At 35.6% G+C, this 17,611-nt stretch overlaps 1 protein-coding gene across 1 annotated transcript in view; it reads left to right on the forward strand.

Annotated features, from left to right (window-relative positions):
* Nucleotides 1–17,611, forward strand: part of WDR72 (WD repeat domain 72) — a 362,471-nt gene that overhangs the window by 255,457 nt on the left and 89,403 nt on the right. The window contains exon 20 of the mRNA XM_074234646.1: nt 9,583–9,772. Within this exon, the coding sequence (XP_074090747.1) occupies nt 9,583–9,772 (190 nt within the window). The remainder of the gene's footprint in view (nt 1–9,582; nt 9,773–17,611) is intronic.

Raw genomic sequence — 17,611 nt, forward strand, 5'->3', positions numbered from 1 at the left:
TAGTTAAGAGTAAAGCTCTGAATATTTTCATTTATGCAAAATCTTTCCCACCCTTCCAACCATTCTCTTAATTTGCTCTAATTTTCTCATTAGTGGCCTAGTTGTTCTAATAACTTGACAAACTGAATTTCTGATGATTCAACCATAACTCTGGGTTTGTTGCTAGGAAAGCAACTTCTCTTCATTTTAGGTTGTCTTAATCCATCAATATCACTATATATCTACATCTAGGTAACAACTTTCTATCATCATTCATCCTCATCTTTGAATTAATCAAAACCTATTTCTTAGTCTTCCTTTCTACCCTAAATGCAGTCCTCTTACAAAACTATCTGATATCTCCTCAATAAACCTAGATTTCAGATGCATCAAGTTCCCTACCTTCAAAGATCAGTGCTTCTATATATGACATTTTCTCTATCACCTTCAAAGATCAGTGCTTCTGTATAGCATTTTCTCTACCACCTATCACCTCTATCACCTTCTCACCCCCAACAAGGTTCCCATCTTCTCCTGAGTCCCTTTCTACCTGTTTTGCCACCTTGTTTTCCCCTTTGCTGAGCCATTATACTTGCTCTGATTATATATATATATATATATATATATATGTATATATATATACATATATAATATTATCCTTGCTCTGTCTGATACATGTATATATACTTTAGGACTTTGTTCTGAATTCTCTTCTTTCTTCTATACAACCTTAGAGATCATTATTATCTTTACTCAATTGACATGAATTTAGTAATTTCTTACTATTTCTTGAACTCTGTGAATAAAAAAAAGGCAGCAAAAACCATGAAAACATTACTAATGATACTTACCTTCAAGGACCTCACATTCTAAGAAACAACATGAAAATAACTAGGTTGGTACCATATCACATATTTAAATATATGTGTGTGTGTGTGTGTGTATATATATATATCTATATCTATATATATATATATGAATGTTTATGTGTGGGGAGAGAGAGAAGAAGAAGAAAAAGAAGAAACAGCAGAAGGAAGAGTAGGAAGAAGAAGAAGAGGAGGAGGAGAGGGAAAGTAATAACAGAGAGGAAGTCAAAGTAGCTAAAGGAACATAGAAAGTCTTCTGCAGAAGGTATTATTTTGAGCTGTCTTTGGTAAGCCAGGGAAACTAAGTAAGAGGAATAGAGGGAAAGTATTCTAGGCATTTATGTGCAGATGACTCACAGATCTGCACATCCAGCACTCTTCTTTTCCTTGTGCTTTTTTTTTTTTAGGTTTTGTTGCAAGGCAAATGGGGTTAAGTGGCTTGCCCAATGCCACACAGCTGGTTTAATTATTAAGTGTCTGAGGCTGTATTTGAACCCAGGTACTCCTGACTCCAGGGCCTGTGCTCTATCCACTGTGCCACCTAGCCGCCCTCCTTGTGCTTTTTTTGCCTAGCAGATTGTTACTTCAACATTCTAATACTCTGGATAGCTCAAAGTAAACATATCTATAAATGGAATGCATTATCTTTTCCCTTTAATCTACCTCTCCTCTTTATTTCTCCATTTCTGTCAATAGCATCACCATACTTCCAATCTCTTAGATCCACAACATTGAAGTTAACATTGATTTTTTTTTACTTTCCTAGCTCTCCCTCCACTACTTTTCCTGCCTATCTAATGATTTGCAAAGTCTTCTCAATATTTCTCTTCTCCCCCTATTTCATTCTTAAGCCCATCACTTTAGCTAAGGTTATAATCAACTAGACCACTGAAAAGGTCCCCTAATATCTCCTACCTTTCTTTCTCCTCTCCTCCACATAGTTGTTAAATTGATATTGCTAATGTTCAGATATGACCACATCATTCCCCAATTCAAGAGGCTTTATTGACTCTCTATTATCTGTAGAATAAAATAGAAAAATTTCTGTCATTTACAGATTCACAATCTGCCTCCAACTTGTCTTCTTAGATTTTATCTTATTCCACATCATGCTCTTTTTACTTGAAATAAACTGGCCTACTTGAACATGATATTTAATCTTCTTTTTCTTTGTCTTCATATCAGATATTCCTCATACCCAGAGTCTTTTTCCTACTCACTTTTATCTTTTGAAATCTCTTAAAACTTGGCTTTCCTGATCTTTCCAATTCTTAGCATTCCCTCTCCAGTATTCCTAAAATCAATTTGTAATTGCTTTGTATTTATTATCTATGTGCGTGTCATTTTCTTTAATTTTAGACTGTATGTCTTTGGCATTTAGCAAAATACCAATGAATACTTGTTCAATGGAAGCAAAAAGTTGGAGTAAAGGCAGAGACTCCGTTAAGTTCTCCCCCCAAATCATTCTATCTAACTTTAAATAATGACTCTAAAGAAATTGCAGAGCAGCAGAACCCATAAAAAAACCTGAGTGAAATAATTTTCCAGTCTAAGACTCCATAGAAGGTTAGCAGGGAAGGTCTGTTGCCCCAAGGTGAGAGAGGAGCACAGTTCAATGCAGACCTTACTAAAACAGATGAAGTCCCAACAAACCAAGAACAGGTCTTGGGGGTGACAGAATCAGTGGTGGCAATGGAGCTTTCTAGACCTCTCAGTTCATAGGCACTAATGAAAACTTACACGGTTCACAGGAAAGATCTGTTGTGCCTAGTTGCAAGTGAGGCATAGTCCAGTGCAGGCCACCAATATAGTCCCAGGCCCAGGAAACCAGGAACAGGTCTTAGGATCCTCCAAATCAATAGCTGCAGCAGTTGCTTCCAGAGCTCTTAGTAAACAAGTGGAAAGGGGGTTGAACTAGTGGTCAGAAGAAGATATCAGGGGTTCTTCTTGCCCATACTCAGATTTGGGTCACAGTTCTTTTTGGTAATTCTAGGATGAGGAGGAGAACTGCCACAGCATGCTTATGGCTGCAGGCGAGTGAGAACCTCCTTATGGTGCTAGGGCAAAAAAGAGTACTTGTCGTCACTCACAGATCAGAGCACAGACCTGTGCTTACATCATATTATTTTGGAAGAACTGGAAATTTGCATGTCCCTAAAATTATCTGTGAAAATATCTGGCACCTAGCCCCTGAACTTTGGAACAATGTTCCCTCCACCCTTGAGGCAGAATTTTATATCTATTTTATTTATATTTATTTTATAAAAAAGCTAAAATCAAGTAAGAGCTGGGAAAATGAGCAAATAGAAAAAAATTCTGACCTTAGAAAGTTACTATGATGATAAGGTAGATCAAAACACACACTCAGAAGAAGTTAACAAAGTCAAAGCTCCTGCATCCAAAGCCTCCTGGAACAAAATGAACTCGTCTCAGGACATGGAAGAACTCAAAAAGAATTTTGAAAATCAAGGGAGGAAGGTAGAAGAAAAATTGGCACAAGAAATAAGCAAGAAAATCATGAAAAATGATTCAACAATTTGGTAATTGAGAAGCACAAAAAAAAAAAGATTCCTGAAGAAAATAACATCTTAAAAAACAAAGTAGGTTAATACTAAAGAAGTTGCAAAAAGCCACTGAGGAGCAAAATGCCTTAAGTAGAACTGGCCAAATGGAAAAAGGAGATGTAAAAGTTCACTGAAGAAAATACTTACTTAAAAAATTAGAACTGAGGGGAAGCTAGGTGGTGCAGTGATTAGATCATTGGCCCTGGAGTCAGGGCAGCCTGAGTTCAAATCTGGCCTCAGAGACATATTAATTGCCTAGTTATCTGACTTTGAGTAAATCACTTAACCCCATTGCCTTAAGTAAATAAAAAAAATTTTTTTAAGTTATTATTGAGCAAAATGGAAGCTAATGACTTAATGAGAAATCAAGAAACAATAAAACAAAACCAAATGAATGAAAAAATAGATTATGCAAAATATTCACTGGAGACCTTCAAAATAGATCCTCGATGATATAATTTAAAAATTATTGGACTTGGGGAGGCTAGGTGGCGCAGTGGATAAAGCACTGGCCCTGGAGTCAGGAGTACCTGGGTTCAAATCCGGTCTCAGACACTTAATAATTACCTAGCTGTGTGACCTTGGGCAAGCCACTTAACCCCATTTGCCTTGCAAAACAAAAAAGACCTTAAAAAAAATTATTGGACTTCCATGAAATTCCTGATCAAGAAATGATCCAAGTCATCATTTTTCAAGAAATTATCAAGGAAATTGATATTGAGATTTTAGAACCAGAGAGTAAAATAGAAATTGAAGTAATCCACTAATCACCTCCTGAAAGAGGTTTCCGAACAAACACTCTCAGCAATATTATAGTCAATACTTGAACTCAAGGAGCTTTGGAGAAAGAAAAAATTTCAAATAGTCAGAAAGAAAAAAAATGCAAGTATTGTGGGATCACAGGCAATATAACCCCTAATTTAACAATTTCTACATTAAAAGATTGGAGGACTTGAAATATAAAATTCCAAAAGTCAAAAGAACTTGGTTTACAAATAAGAATCAACTACCCAGAAAACCTGAGCATATTCTTTCAGGGTAAAAGAGGGACATTCAAAGAAATGGGAGACTTTCAAACTTTTTTTGATGAAAAGACCAGAACTAAACATAAAATTGGATTTTCAAATCCAAGACTGAAGAGAACAATAATAAAGTAAATACAAAAGAGACTTAATAAGATTAAACTGTTTGCATTCCTACATGGGAAGATGATACTAGTAACTCATAAAAACTTTCTGATTATTAGGGCATTTAGAAGGAGGATATATAGATAGAAGACACAGGTTTGATTTGAAAATGAAGAGATGATATTAAAAATTAAATTTTAAGGGGTGAGAGAAGAATATGTTGGGAGAAAGGGAATGGGAGAGGTAGAATGGGGTGAATTATCTCACATAAAAGAAGCAAGAAAAACTTGTACAGTGAAGAGGAAGAGGGGTGATTTAAGGGGGGTGGTGTGAGTAAAACTTACTCTCATCAGAACTGACTGGAAGAGGGAATAATATACACAATCAATTTGATATTGGAATCTATCTTACCCTAAAGGAAATTAGGAGGAGAAGGAGTGGTGAGGTTGGGGATGGAAGGGAGAACAGATTGGGGAATGGGATAGTCAAAAGTAAAACACTTTTGACAAAGGAAAGTGAAAGAAGAGAGGGAAGAGATTAATTGGATAGGTAATAGATTTGAGGGAATTACAGTTCACAAAACTAGTTATGAAAATAGTTTTGAAGCAAGTTTCTTATAATGGACTCATTTCTCAAACATAGAAAATTGAATCAGATTTGTAAATATAAGATCTATTCCCCAAATGATAAATGATCAAAAGATATAGACAATTTTCAGAAGTAACCAAAGCTATCCATAGCCATATGAAAAAGGCTCTAATTATTGATTGGAGAAATGCAAATTTAAAAAAACTAGCTCATATCTATTAGATTTGCTAATAGAACAGAAGAGGAAAGTTGCTGGTATTAGAGGGGAGGTGGAAAAAAAATGTGTTGGTGGAGTAGGTGAACTGATTTAACCTTTCTGTAGATCTATTTGACATTAGGCCTAAAGAAATATAAAATCATGCATACCCTTTGATCTTGCAATTTTAGGTCTGTATCCCAAAAGAGATAAAAATTGAAAAGGAAAAGGACATTTGTGTACAAGGGTCTTTATAGCAACTCTTTTTTGGTGGCAGGGAATTAGAGATTGAGGAGATATCTATCAGTTGGGTATAATTACATAAGTTGTGGTTTGTATTATGAAGAAATACTATTTCGCTATAAGAAATGAAGAGAAGGATGCTCTCAGAAAAGCCTGGCAAGACTTACATGAACAAAGTAAAGTAAACATACTGTGTACAGAATAACAGCAACAGTGTCAGAATATCAGCTGTGAGTGACTTTACTTCCCAGCCGTAAAATGATACAAGACAACTCTGAAAGACATTACAAAAAGATACTGTCCATCCTCAAAGAAAGAACTGATGGTATCTGAATACAGATCGATGCCTACTTTTTTTTACTTCATTTTTCTTTTGAGTTATTTTGGGATAGTAAAATTTTCTTTCACAACATGACTGTTAAAGAAATGTTTTGCATAAATGTTTTACATGTGTTGCTTGCCTTCTTAGTGAAGGAGGGTAAGGGAGAGATGGAGAAAATTTGGAATGCAAAAGTTTTACAACTGGTTTTTACATGTATCTTAGGAAAAAATAAAATTCTAAATAAACTTTAAAAATAAATATTCAGTCCCATTGAATTAATCTCTCATAGTATCAATTGAATTTTTTCTACTTGTTGGATCAGGGAATATCAAGAAGCATTTAGCACTTTGTTTTCCATGTTCTTTTAGGAGATGTAATACTTCTTAGGTTGTCTCTACATCTATGTTCAAGATCAATATTCTTTGCTTGTATAGGCAAGCATTTTTTAAATGTAATTTTTTTTTGCTTCTCTTGTAGTTTATCATTAACTTCTGTGTGTTTTTACATTCTTATCTTCTATTTTTTCCTTTGTTTCTTTTTCAAAACTTATAGATTTTGGTTTTTTACTTGTGACCATTTTTTATTATTGTGCAGACCACAAGTTCGCATAATATTCTCTTTTTTGATATTTTATTTTTCTAATTACTTGTTATAAAATTTTTTTAACATTCATTCTCTTACATACTTATGTTACACATTTTTCTACCACCCTCCCTTCCTACCTCTCCCTCCTCATTGGCCAATAGTCTGGTAAAAATTGTACATATCTATTTCTGTTTAACATGTTTACATGTCATTTTGTATATGAAGAATTAGGACTAAGGGAAAAGAAAGAAAGCCATGGGAAAGGAAGAAAAAACCATAAGAGAACTTTTAAAAAAGTGAACATGGTATCCATTCAGATTTGGGGGGGGTGTTGTTTGTTTCCCATCTAGACATGAATAGTGTTTTCCATAACAGATCTCCCAGGGTTCTCCTAGATCTCTGAACTGCTGAGAGGAGTTACATCCATCATAGTTGATCAACTTGCAATGTTGTTACCAATGTGTACAATGTTCTCTTGGCTCTGCTCCCTTGCCTCAGCATTAGTTCATGAAATTCTTTCTCTAAAATCTCTTTCTCTAAAATCCTATTATTCATGGTTTCTTATAGAACAGTAGTACTCCATAATAGTCATGTATCATAACTTGTTTACCCATTTCACAATTGATGGGCATCCCCTCAATTTCTAATTTTTTTGCCAGTACTAAAAGAATTACTATAAACATTTTTGAACATGTAGAACTTTTCCCATTTTTTTTATGATTTCTTTTGAATATAAGCCTAGTATTCATTCATAATTTTCATTTCTCTTTTGAACCACTTAGAAACAGCATGTTGTTAGTTCATTTTCTCTTAGGATTCCACAGGGCCCTCTGTCTCATCAAGTATTGACTCCTTTTCATTTGTTCCTCTGATCCTTTATTCATAAAAGCTTGAACTCATTTATTAGATCTTGAGGCCATATTTCCTTCTGCTATTATTGTTTTACATATTGATTTTTCTGCTTATGTTCAGTATATTCAAGTTCCTTCTTACTATGATCCTTGATAATTTAAAAGATCTCCTCCCCTTATTTCCAATATTGCTCACATTCTGACTCCTTCCCTTCTGATTTTTCATTTCCTTAGGGCTTAAACTTCACAAGGGACAATTTTTATCAGCTAACTCTCTGTCCCAATTTATTTTGGTAGGGGTTAGAGGGACAGAAGTGGCTTCAGCTGAATTTTGGGCTCTTTCCTTCAAAATAGTAGAGTATTACAAAATTTCTTTGCCCCAGCCTTATACAGACACAGACACAGACACACAGACACACACACACACAGACACACATGCACACACCCGCCCATACCCACCTATACTAACACACTCACACTCACACACCCATAGCCACACACACTATTCTCATTCCCCTCTATACCTCATCTTTCTGACCTGCTAGTTTTAATCCACTACAGCTGAAGTTTATCCTTGGCACATCATTTTAGAGAAAGTTGAGAAGTCAGGGGAATCAGAGAAAATGTCTAGTCCTCCATCTTATTTGGAGAACCAAGAAGTATAGCATAGAGCATTTTGGGCAGAATGGAAAAACTAAGAGGAAAGACAATGTATAAGGGAGAAGTATAAAGTCCATGAGCCCTTGGTTGCAGTATGGAGCTGAGGTAAACTATTTTCATGGACACAAATGAATAAAAGGAAAATAAAACATCTAATGACAGAGTTTTCTTAACAATCCCCCTAGCATTGTTTCTACATGTTCCTTGTTTTCTTGATATCCATTTAAAACTGTGATTTAACCTTTTGATATTCCCACTCAATTGTGTTTTTCTATCTGGATCATTAACTATATCTCAAGTACTTACTATATTCCATGATTGTACCAAGCTCTGGAGATATGAAGAAGGGTAAAATATAGTACTTGCTCTCAAGGAGTTCATGTTGTAAAGAGCAAAGGGGAATAAGACCAGTCTCTTTCCCCAAAATGACTTTAAATATGGACATGAAGTATTAGTAATGGGGCAATTTTTTTAAAAAAGGTACTGCATTTAGAGTCCATCATGATAGTCTTAGATTTGATTCCTAACTGTGTCAATTACTATCTTTGGGACTTAAATCACCTAATCTTTCTGGGCCTCATTTTTCCTATGTATAAGATTATAAGATTGGAACAAATCCCAGACAAAATCCTAGGAAATCCTAGAACACTGTAGAAGAGTTTATATAAGAGTATTATTATTATTATTATTATTATTATTATTATTATTATTATTATTATTATATTGCAGGGGGAAAGCACTGGAGTGAGAATACCTGAGTTTGAGTCGCAGCTTTTGCCCCTACCAAATGTTGAGTTGGGGAAAGGCATTTGAACTTCTTAACCCTTAGCTCTATTACATTAAATGAAGACATGGGACTAGATGGTCACAAGTTTCATTGCAGCTCTGAAGCTATAATTTTATAGTTCTAAATAATAAATTGAGTCTTAGTTTCCTCATAAAAAAAAGATTATTATTGTTTGTTTTTTATTTGCTTTTTTGGTGGGAGTGGGCAAAGGGACGGTGAGCTAGACAACATCTGAAATACTGTCAAACTTTAAACATACTAACATGCACCATGTATAGTAAAATATATATCCATACACCATAATGTTAGAACTGTGATTTTGAGTACCATAGAAATGACTTCAAGAAAATCTTGCATTCAAAATTCTTTTAAAATATAGTGATTTCATCTTTTCCAGGATTATAATTTAGAGTATCCAAAATATTTCTTTCAAAAAGCTAATTAGCATTTTGTGGATTACAGCAGAATTTTTACCTGGATGGAAATTTTAAATTTATTTCTTTCATTTTCTTGTAAGTTACTCTGGTATATCTGGTAGATATGAGTAACCACTTCTTTATTTCTTAGTAGTTTCATTTGTCTATGATATAACATTTATTGTGCTTTTAAAAAAAGTTTTAACTAGTTGTCTAAAATACTCACTTTCCATTTGCAAAATAATTTGATTATTTAATACATTTGAATGGATTATTTTTGACCACCCCAATTTACCTAGAGTTTCAAGGTGAAATCTCACAACTTGGTAGTATCACCAACAAAATTCTTTAACCCTCAAAAACATCATTTTATTTTCCTTTGAATCTTCTTTTAACAGGTTATTGAAGTGATACAGGCTGTTCTGCTGGCTGAAGTTCAACAATATATGAAAACCTTAAGAAAGATATCCATCAACAGTCCACCACTGTCCATTGTAGACAATGGAAATGGAGAAATGGAGTCACCGCCAAAGGATGAACAGTCAGAACAGCTAGAGTTACAATGCATTAAAAATATTCCTTTGCAAAGTAAGTGCAAAATTTATTGGTATATTCTTACATTGAAACTTTTCTACTACTTAGTACATGTTAAGAATATGAGTTTATAATATATCATTTTGGAAAGACTCGAGGCGAGTGTCCTGTTTCTAACCTATCCTGCTATCAATTTTCTCTTGCAATTGTCATGGTTTTAAAGACTTCCAAATTCCATTATTATCTTTTATCATTGCATATTTTCAAGAAGAAACAGTGCATTATTTCTCATTTTTGATTAAAATACAAAGAAAAAAAATTAAAGTATAATCAGAAATAATATCTTTGATTGACAGAATATAATCAAAATTTAATTTTTTTCTAGTGATAATTTTATTCCCATACAGTGAGCACTAAAAATAATTGCTTCCATTTTATATCTTAATAATGATCTTGTGTGCTAATTTCTTTTTTTTTAAGCAACAAGGGCACAATTTGGAAATTAATCCAGTTTTATAGTTAGATCATTGCATTTTACAATAAACTTTGTCAACAAACTTTTTTTTAATTGTGTTAATGTTTATAGTTAGACTGAAACTGAATTTTATCTTATAGAAAGATATCTGTGTTTTAGTCTATTAGGTGATTCTCATAAATATAGTGTTCTAAATTTTCCATTCCATCTCATTAGTAAAGCTTCACAAAAGTAGCTAATTTACAATCTGACTGATTGTGTCCATATGTCTGTCATGAAAATTTGTTACCACATGCTTGTTTCCAATATGTGAAACTGATCAATGATACTTAAAAAAAGTGGTATTCTCTTTATCTAGAACTAAGTAGGATGCTATAGTGTTAAAAAAATTAAACTTTTGAAAAAGTGTCACACTTGGAAGTATATTTTTTCCCCTCTAGAGAATATATTGTATTTTTTAAGCAATTTTAGTTCATGATGCCTATTTCATTAGTATTGATAAATGTGGTTATGAGCAAGTAACTGTTTTAAGCTCAGTACCTCAGTGGAGTCATATCTTCATTATCTCGAGTTGTTTAGAATCAGAAAATGCATTTTTACTTGTTCGGCAAGGGCCTTTGAGCCCTAATGAAGTAATTTTCAATAATCCAATTATTTTATAATTTATTATGCTAATTTACAATGAAAAATATAGTTACCAAGCAGATTGAAATATTCATGTTGGCTGCTGGTCCTGTTTTCTTCCTCAATTAAAAAAACCCCAACTTATTTGAGAAACTAAACTGGTAATAAAAGATTACTTGGTGAGCCCAGAGCAAGGGCAAAGGGAAGAAGGGTGTTCATGTGGCATATTATTAGAGCACTAAATAGGAGTTAAGGAACTTGAATTTCAATCCAGCCTCAAACTTTTTTTAGTTTAATGAATCCATTAAGTCACTTAATCTCTCTAAGTCCCACATTTATTATCTGTACAATGGGGACAGTAATGGTACCTGTTTTGCAGATTTGTTTTAAGATAATATGTATAGCACTTTCCAAACAGAAAAGTTATAAAAATGAGTTATTATTACTATTGCTAAATTATTGGAGTCCAGATAGAAATAGTTCTGGAACTGCGATTTCATCTGTTGTCAATGTTTACAGGCTAGTGTGACGATAGACAACTTATTTGCTCTTTGTACTGAGCTTAGTTTTCCTGAAAGCATTTTTGGAACAGCTTAAATAGCAGACAGAATTTTGGGGGCTGATATGTATTTCACCTTTTTATACTGTTTTCCTTTTTTTTAGAGCTTCTCAATACATGCAATTTCAAGGTTATATGCATATGGCAACTACTATAAATATGTTGTTTTTAAATTATAGACTAACAGTTTTGTCTGTGATAATACTTTGATTTTAATACAATTCCTTTATTAAATTCTCAATGATATTATAAAGGTTTTACTTGTAGTGGCAAGATTGTAATTATGTTTATGATGAGTATTTCTAGCATTTGATTCTATCCCCTTATTTTATTTTTACAGTTATCTATTAGGTGCTAAATTTTTGTAAGCTTCAGTGATGTTTTGTTTTATCTAACATTGACTCATTAAATTGTCAACAATATATCCAATTTTCTTAGAAATGGCCCCCTTTTAAAATTTTTTTTTAACAATGATATGGTATTAAGTGGCAGAGTGGGGATTTGATCCCAGGTCCTCTTCTTCCATGTGGCTAGGTGGCACAGTGGCTAGAGCATCAGTTTAGAATCAGGAAGACTCATCTTCATGAGTTCAAAGAAGACCTCAGATATTTACAAATTGTGTGCCCCTGGGATTTAGTGCTGTTTGCCTCAGTTACCTCCTCTGTAAAATGGATCTGGAAAAAGACACAGCCAACCGCTGAAATATCTGGCCAAAAAATCCAAATGGAGTCACATAGATCTGGACATGATTGAAAAAAGACAAAACTACAACTATCTCTGCCACTAGAGGCAGTACTTTTTGTCTCTCTGCCTTACTCCCTCCAATAGAGGCACTTTAATCTCAAAGAATAATGCTAACTGGAGGTCACCCTGGAAGATGGAGTACTTCTACAATGCAGTAATTGTATATAGCTATTTCTATTCATGCTGGGTGATTTCTTATTAAGTCCCTCTCAGGGATTGATCTCCTTGTAGTTTGATATCTATATAACTTAATGGACAATTGTCCTCTTTGATGATATCCTTGGACCTGGCCCAAGGACGAAACATCAGAGGCATTCGTCAAAATCCCCTCAATTTTGTTCCTAGTTCTTCAAAGAACAATCCCATTGATACTATAGTTCATCAATACTAAGGCTATTCCCACTATGGCACTACTTTCCTGAGTCTTGTTCTCAGGTATGGTCTCTTATACTCAAGTGTTAGGTAATCCTATAGTTAAAATGATAGGAGATTAGGCACTGAATCTTTTTGGTAGGAAAGGGAAATTTGAAAGAGAATTTTGAAAAGGGTGTGTGTATATCTGTGTGTGTGTGTGTGTGTGTGTGTGTGTGTGTGTGTGTGTGTGTGTGAAAGTGAATATTCTCTAATAGCATTATTATTAATAAGTGCCACATACACACTCTTTATAACTTTGTAACTGATATCAAATATAGGTTTTGAAGTTAAAAGCACATATTTGAGTCTTAGCTTTGATGCCTGCTGTATGTTCTTCACTGAGATTCAATCTCTGAGGATTTTCTCCTAAACGAAAAAATATATAACTGAACTTTTTAATCATTAAAACTTTGTAAAAGACATCTATTATAGCTCTGTGTCTCTGAACAAGTCACTTTTGACAACTTTCTCTGCCTCAGTTCCTCAATAGTAAAATGGAGAAAATAATTGCATTTATCTTGCAGACCTTTTTCTTTTTAATTCATTTATTTTATGTTTTAATTCTCATTTTGTACAAATTTTTTTACATTAATAAAATACTCTTGTTTACAAGTAAACAAAATACCCCTCCCCCCATGAATATAAATAGACTTGCTTGGGTGAAAAAAGTAAAGGGGAGAGAAAAAAATTAAAATTAAAAAAATAATAGTAACAATTGTAGGTATGGCCAGGTGGCGCAATGGATGAAGCACCAGCCCTGGAGCCACAAGCACCCGAGTCCATATCCAGCCTCGTAAACCCAATAATCACCCAGCCTTGTGACATGCAAGCCACCTGATCCCCACTGCCCTGCAAAAACCAAAAAGAAGAGAAAAAAAAAAGACCCAAAATAAAATAAAATAGTAATAATAGTAGGGGTGGCTGGGTGGCAGACAGAGCATTGGCCCTTGAGCCAGGAGCACCTGGGTCCGAATCCGGCCCCAGACACCCAAAGATCATCCTGCTATGTGGCCCCAGGCAGGCCACCCAGCCCCACTTGCCCTGCACCCTCCCCCAAATAATAATAACAAAAAATGTGTTTCAGTCTTTGTTCCAACACCAACAACTCTGTCATGGGTGGATCACATTCTTTATGATAAGTCCATCACAAAAGTTACTTCCATGTTTTTCCAATGTTGCCATTGCTGATCGCAACTCCCTCCTTTCTTATTTCTCCACTACCATGTACTCTATTTTCTCTCTCCTTTCACTCTGACTCTGCTGTAGGGTCGCTGAGTGGCACAGCAGACAGATCCCTGGTCCTGGGGCCAAGAGGCCCCAAGCCCCCATACCACCCCTTAGGCCCAGCATCCACCTGGCCCTATGGTCCTGGACAGGCCTTCCAATCCCAGCCCCTTGCAAGAAGTAAAAAAGAAAATGTGTTATATCTGAACACTGTCCCCTGATGGTCCATCCTCTCCTCCTTTATTCACATCCCCACCCCTTCCCCCTGCTCCCCCCTCCTTCTTACTCCAGTTGTCTATACCCCATTGAGTATATTTGCTGTTTCCTCTCCTAGCCATCTCTGATGAGAGCAAAGGTTCCCTCATTCCCCCTTGCCTCCCCCTTCTATATCATTGCAATAGCTCATTGTAATAAAAAAAAAATCTTATTACGTGAAATATCTTGGACTATTCCCCCTCTCCTTTTTCTTTCTCCCATGCCATTTCCCTTTTTTTCCCCTATTGACTCCATTTTTACACCATATTTTATCTTCGAATTCAGCTTTCTCCTGTGCTTCAACTACAAAAGCTCCTTCTACCTGCTCCATTAACTGGGAAGGTTCATATGAGTATTATCAGTCATTTTTCTATGCAGGAATACATGCAGTTCATCATCATTAAGTCCCTCATATTTTCCCCTTCTCCTCCAATCTCCTTGCTTCACCTGAGTCCTGTATCTGAAGATCAAACCTTCTGTTCAGCTCTGGCCATTCCAAAAGGAACATTTGAAATTCCCCTGGTTCATTGAAATTCCATCTTTTTCCCTGGAAGAGGACATTCAGCCTTGCTGGGTAGTTCATTCTTGGCTGCATTCTAAGCTCTTTTGCCTTCCGGTATATTGTATTCCAAGCCCTACGAGCTTCCGATGTAGTTGCTGCTGAGTCCTGTGTGATCCTGACTGCAGCTCCATGATATTTGAACTGTGTTCTTTTGGCTGCTTGTAATATTTTCTCTTTGACTTGGGAGTTCTGGAACTTGGCTATAATATTCCTGGGGGTTGGTTTTTGGGAATCTCTTTCTTGGGGGGATCGGTGGATTCTCTCCATTTCTATTTTCCTGTAGTAATTCTTTGAAAATGATGTCAAGGCTCTTTTCCTGATCATGACTTTCAGGTATTCCAATAATTTTCAAATTATCTTTCCTAAGTCTGTTTTCCATATCAGTTGTTTTTTCAATGAGATATTTCACATTTTCTTCTAATTTTTCATTTCTTTGGTTTTGAAGTATTGATTCCTTATTTCTGGTAAATTCATCAATCTCCCTGAATTATATTCTTTGTCTGAAGGATTTGTTCTCCTCAGAGAGTTTTCTTATCTCTTTTTTCTTCTGGCCAATTTTGCTTTTTAAAGCATTCTTCTCCTCAATAACTTTTTGAATTATTTTATCCATTTGACCTAAGCTGTTTTTTAGCATGCTATTTTCTTCAGCATTTTTTTGGATTTCCTTGACTAAGCTGCTGACTTCATTTTTATGTTTTTCCTCCATCTCTCTCTCCTTTCTTTTCCCAGTTTTTCTTCCAACTCCCTCATTTGATTTTCAAAGTCTTTTTTGAGCTCTATCATAGCCTGAGTCCAATTTCTGTTTTTCTTGGAGTCTTTAGATGCAGGAGCTTGTGCTTCCTCATCTTCAGACTGAATATTTTGATCCTTCTTGGGCTCATTTGCAAAATATTTCTCAATGGTCTTCCTCTTGTTTCTTTGCTTGCTCATTTTCCCAGCCTGAGCCTGTTTTTTTGGGTTGCTTCCTGAGCTTTTGGGACACTCCCACAAGGGTCTCAGTGTGTGAGGCTCTGTCTTCCCTCCTGGTCTGTGAATGACCATAAGCGCCCTCCTCTGCCATGGAGCCGAGGTGGGAGGGGCCCTGTTGTTCTATGGGGGGGCGGGCCTAGACTGGGATCAGGATCTGAATGTAGTCAGAGCCCCAGAGTCCTGTTCCAGAGGCATTGGACAGAGCTTGGCAGTCTCTCTTCACTCTCCTCCCTCAGCTCAAGAGGCTCATGCCCTGGGCGCTCCTGCTTACTGGCTCCGCCTGCTTCTGTTTCTGGGTCTGGGCTGAGGAAAGACCAAGCTGCCTGCTGTGTGCCCTGAGGGCCGGTCTCCACATGCTCCCTCTGGCAGAGGTCCCCCGCTGTTCCCCCACTCTGTGCCCGATGCTCCCTGGGGTGCAGCTCAGGAGACTCCACCGCTGCTGTGAGCCGTGGCTCCCAGCACCCTGGGGCTACCTCCAGGAGGCTGAAGTTCTTTCGCTCTGGCCACCCCTCCCCTCCGACCCCGGGGAGCAGAGCCTTTCTGCTCTTTTCCAGGTTACCTTGACTAGGAGAACTGCCTCACTGGGTCCCTTTGTGGGTTCTGTCTCTTGAAAGTTTAGAGTCCTTAGCTTATGAGTTTTTATCAGAGCAGACCTTGAGTATCAAATGATGAGTGTGCTTAGTATAGAGACTGGCACATAAATTATTAGTTATACTTTTTTTCATCTAGAAAAGACATTTAAATTTTCAACTTGGTTCGATAAATGCTTAGTTGACGAAGTATGGATTTATTAAAGTAGTTTATGGTAGAGGAGTAAGGTGATTTCCTACAAGATCTTGATTATGATTATTTTTTCACAGTGGGTCTTTTCTCACTTATAGTTGTATTGTCTTTGGAATAGTCTTTGTAATGATATTTTTCTTTCGCTTTTTAATTGAATGACTGAAAAAAACAATTATTATTTTTTTCTATCACCAAAGAACTCATCTTAGGACTGATAGAAAAGTAAAGTAATCTCTGATCTCAAGGAAGTTACATTTTAGTAGGGTGAGTCATTAAACAGACTGTTGGCAAGGAAGAGATGGTTATTTCAGCTTGGGAAGTTATAGGAATGGTAAAGAATGCCAATTGAGAGATGATTTCTATAGCAGTGGTAGTACTGATTTAATAAAATATTGATTAATTATCTCATTATAATATATTCAGTTCCCCAATTGTGTGGAAATGTGCGAGGAAAGATTTTATCCTAGCGTATTTCTGGAGCTAGCTCAACCTGAATCATGACAGTTCTAAAATTTAAGATTTTTTTTTTTTTAGATTTTTGCAAGGGAAACGGGGGTTAATTGGCTTGCCCAAGGCCACACAGCTAGGTAATTATTAAGTGTCTGAGACCAGATTTGAACCCAGGTACTCCTGACTCCAGGGCCTGTGCTTTATCCACTACGCCATCTAGCTGCCCCGACAGTTCTAAAATTTTCAATGTAAACATTTACACCTTGGAAACTGTCAAACCCCACAAATCAGAATTTGATTTATTGTTTTATAGATTGTCTAGACTTAAAGAAATGGATGGAGCAAATGTTAATGGAAGATTAAATTTAAAAGTTTATCATATATTTTGAAAATCTGGTTTTATACATTTATTACCACATCTATGATTATGTATTTCATTAGGTTCTTTAACTTTTTAATATTAATTATAATAATAACTGTAGTTCTTCACTGTTGTATTAATTCTTTATAGTCTTTTTAAAAACATTTTCATGAATTTTGTCTTACTTGGTCTTCACTGCAATCCTGTGTTAAAGTAAGTAGGTAATTATTATTTCTTGAGATGTTTTGTGTTTTATCTATGGTCATATAGCTAGAACTACAACCAAAGTTTTGTGATTCCTGTACAGTGCTCTTTAAATTTTACCATCTCAATTATTCAGTCTACCAAAGAGAAAGAGTAAAAAGGACAGATTACATGTTCAAAGTGTTAATATATCATAGCGGAATTGTGTTTGAATTCTCCCTCTGCCCACCTAGCTCATAAATAACCCCCTCTAAAGAAAGCAAGCTGTT

This window comes from Macrotis lagotis, chromosome 4, assembly GCF_037893015.1.
Source record: "Macrotis lagotis isolate mMagLag1 chromosome 4, bilby.v1.9.chrom.fasta, whole genome shotgun sequence".
NCBI classification, from domain to species: Eukaryota; Metazoa; Chordata; class Mammalia; order Peramelemorphia; family Peramelidae; genus Macrotis; species Macrotis lagotis.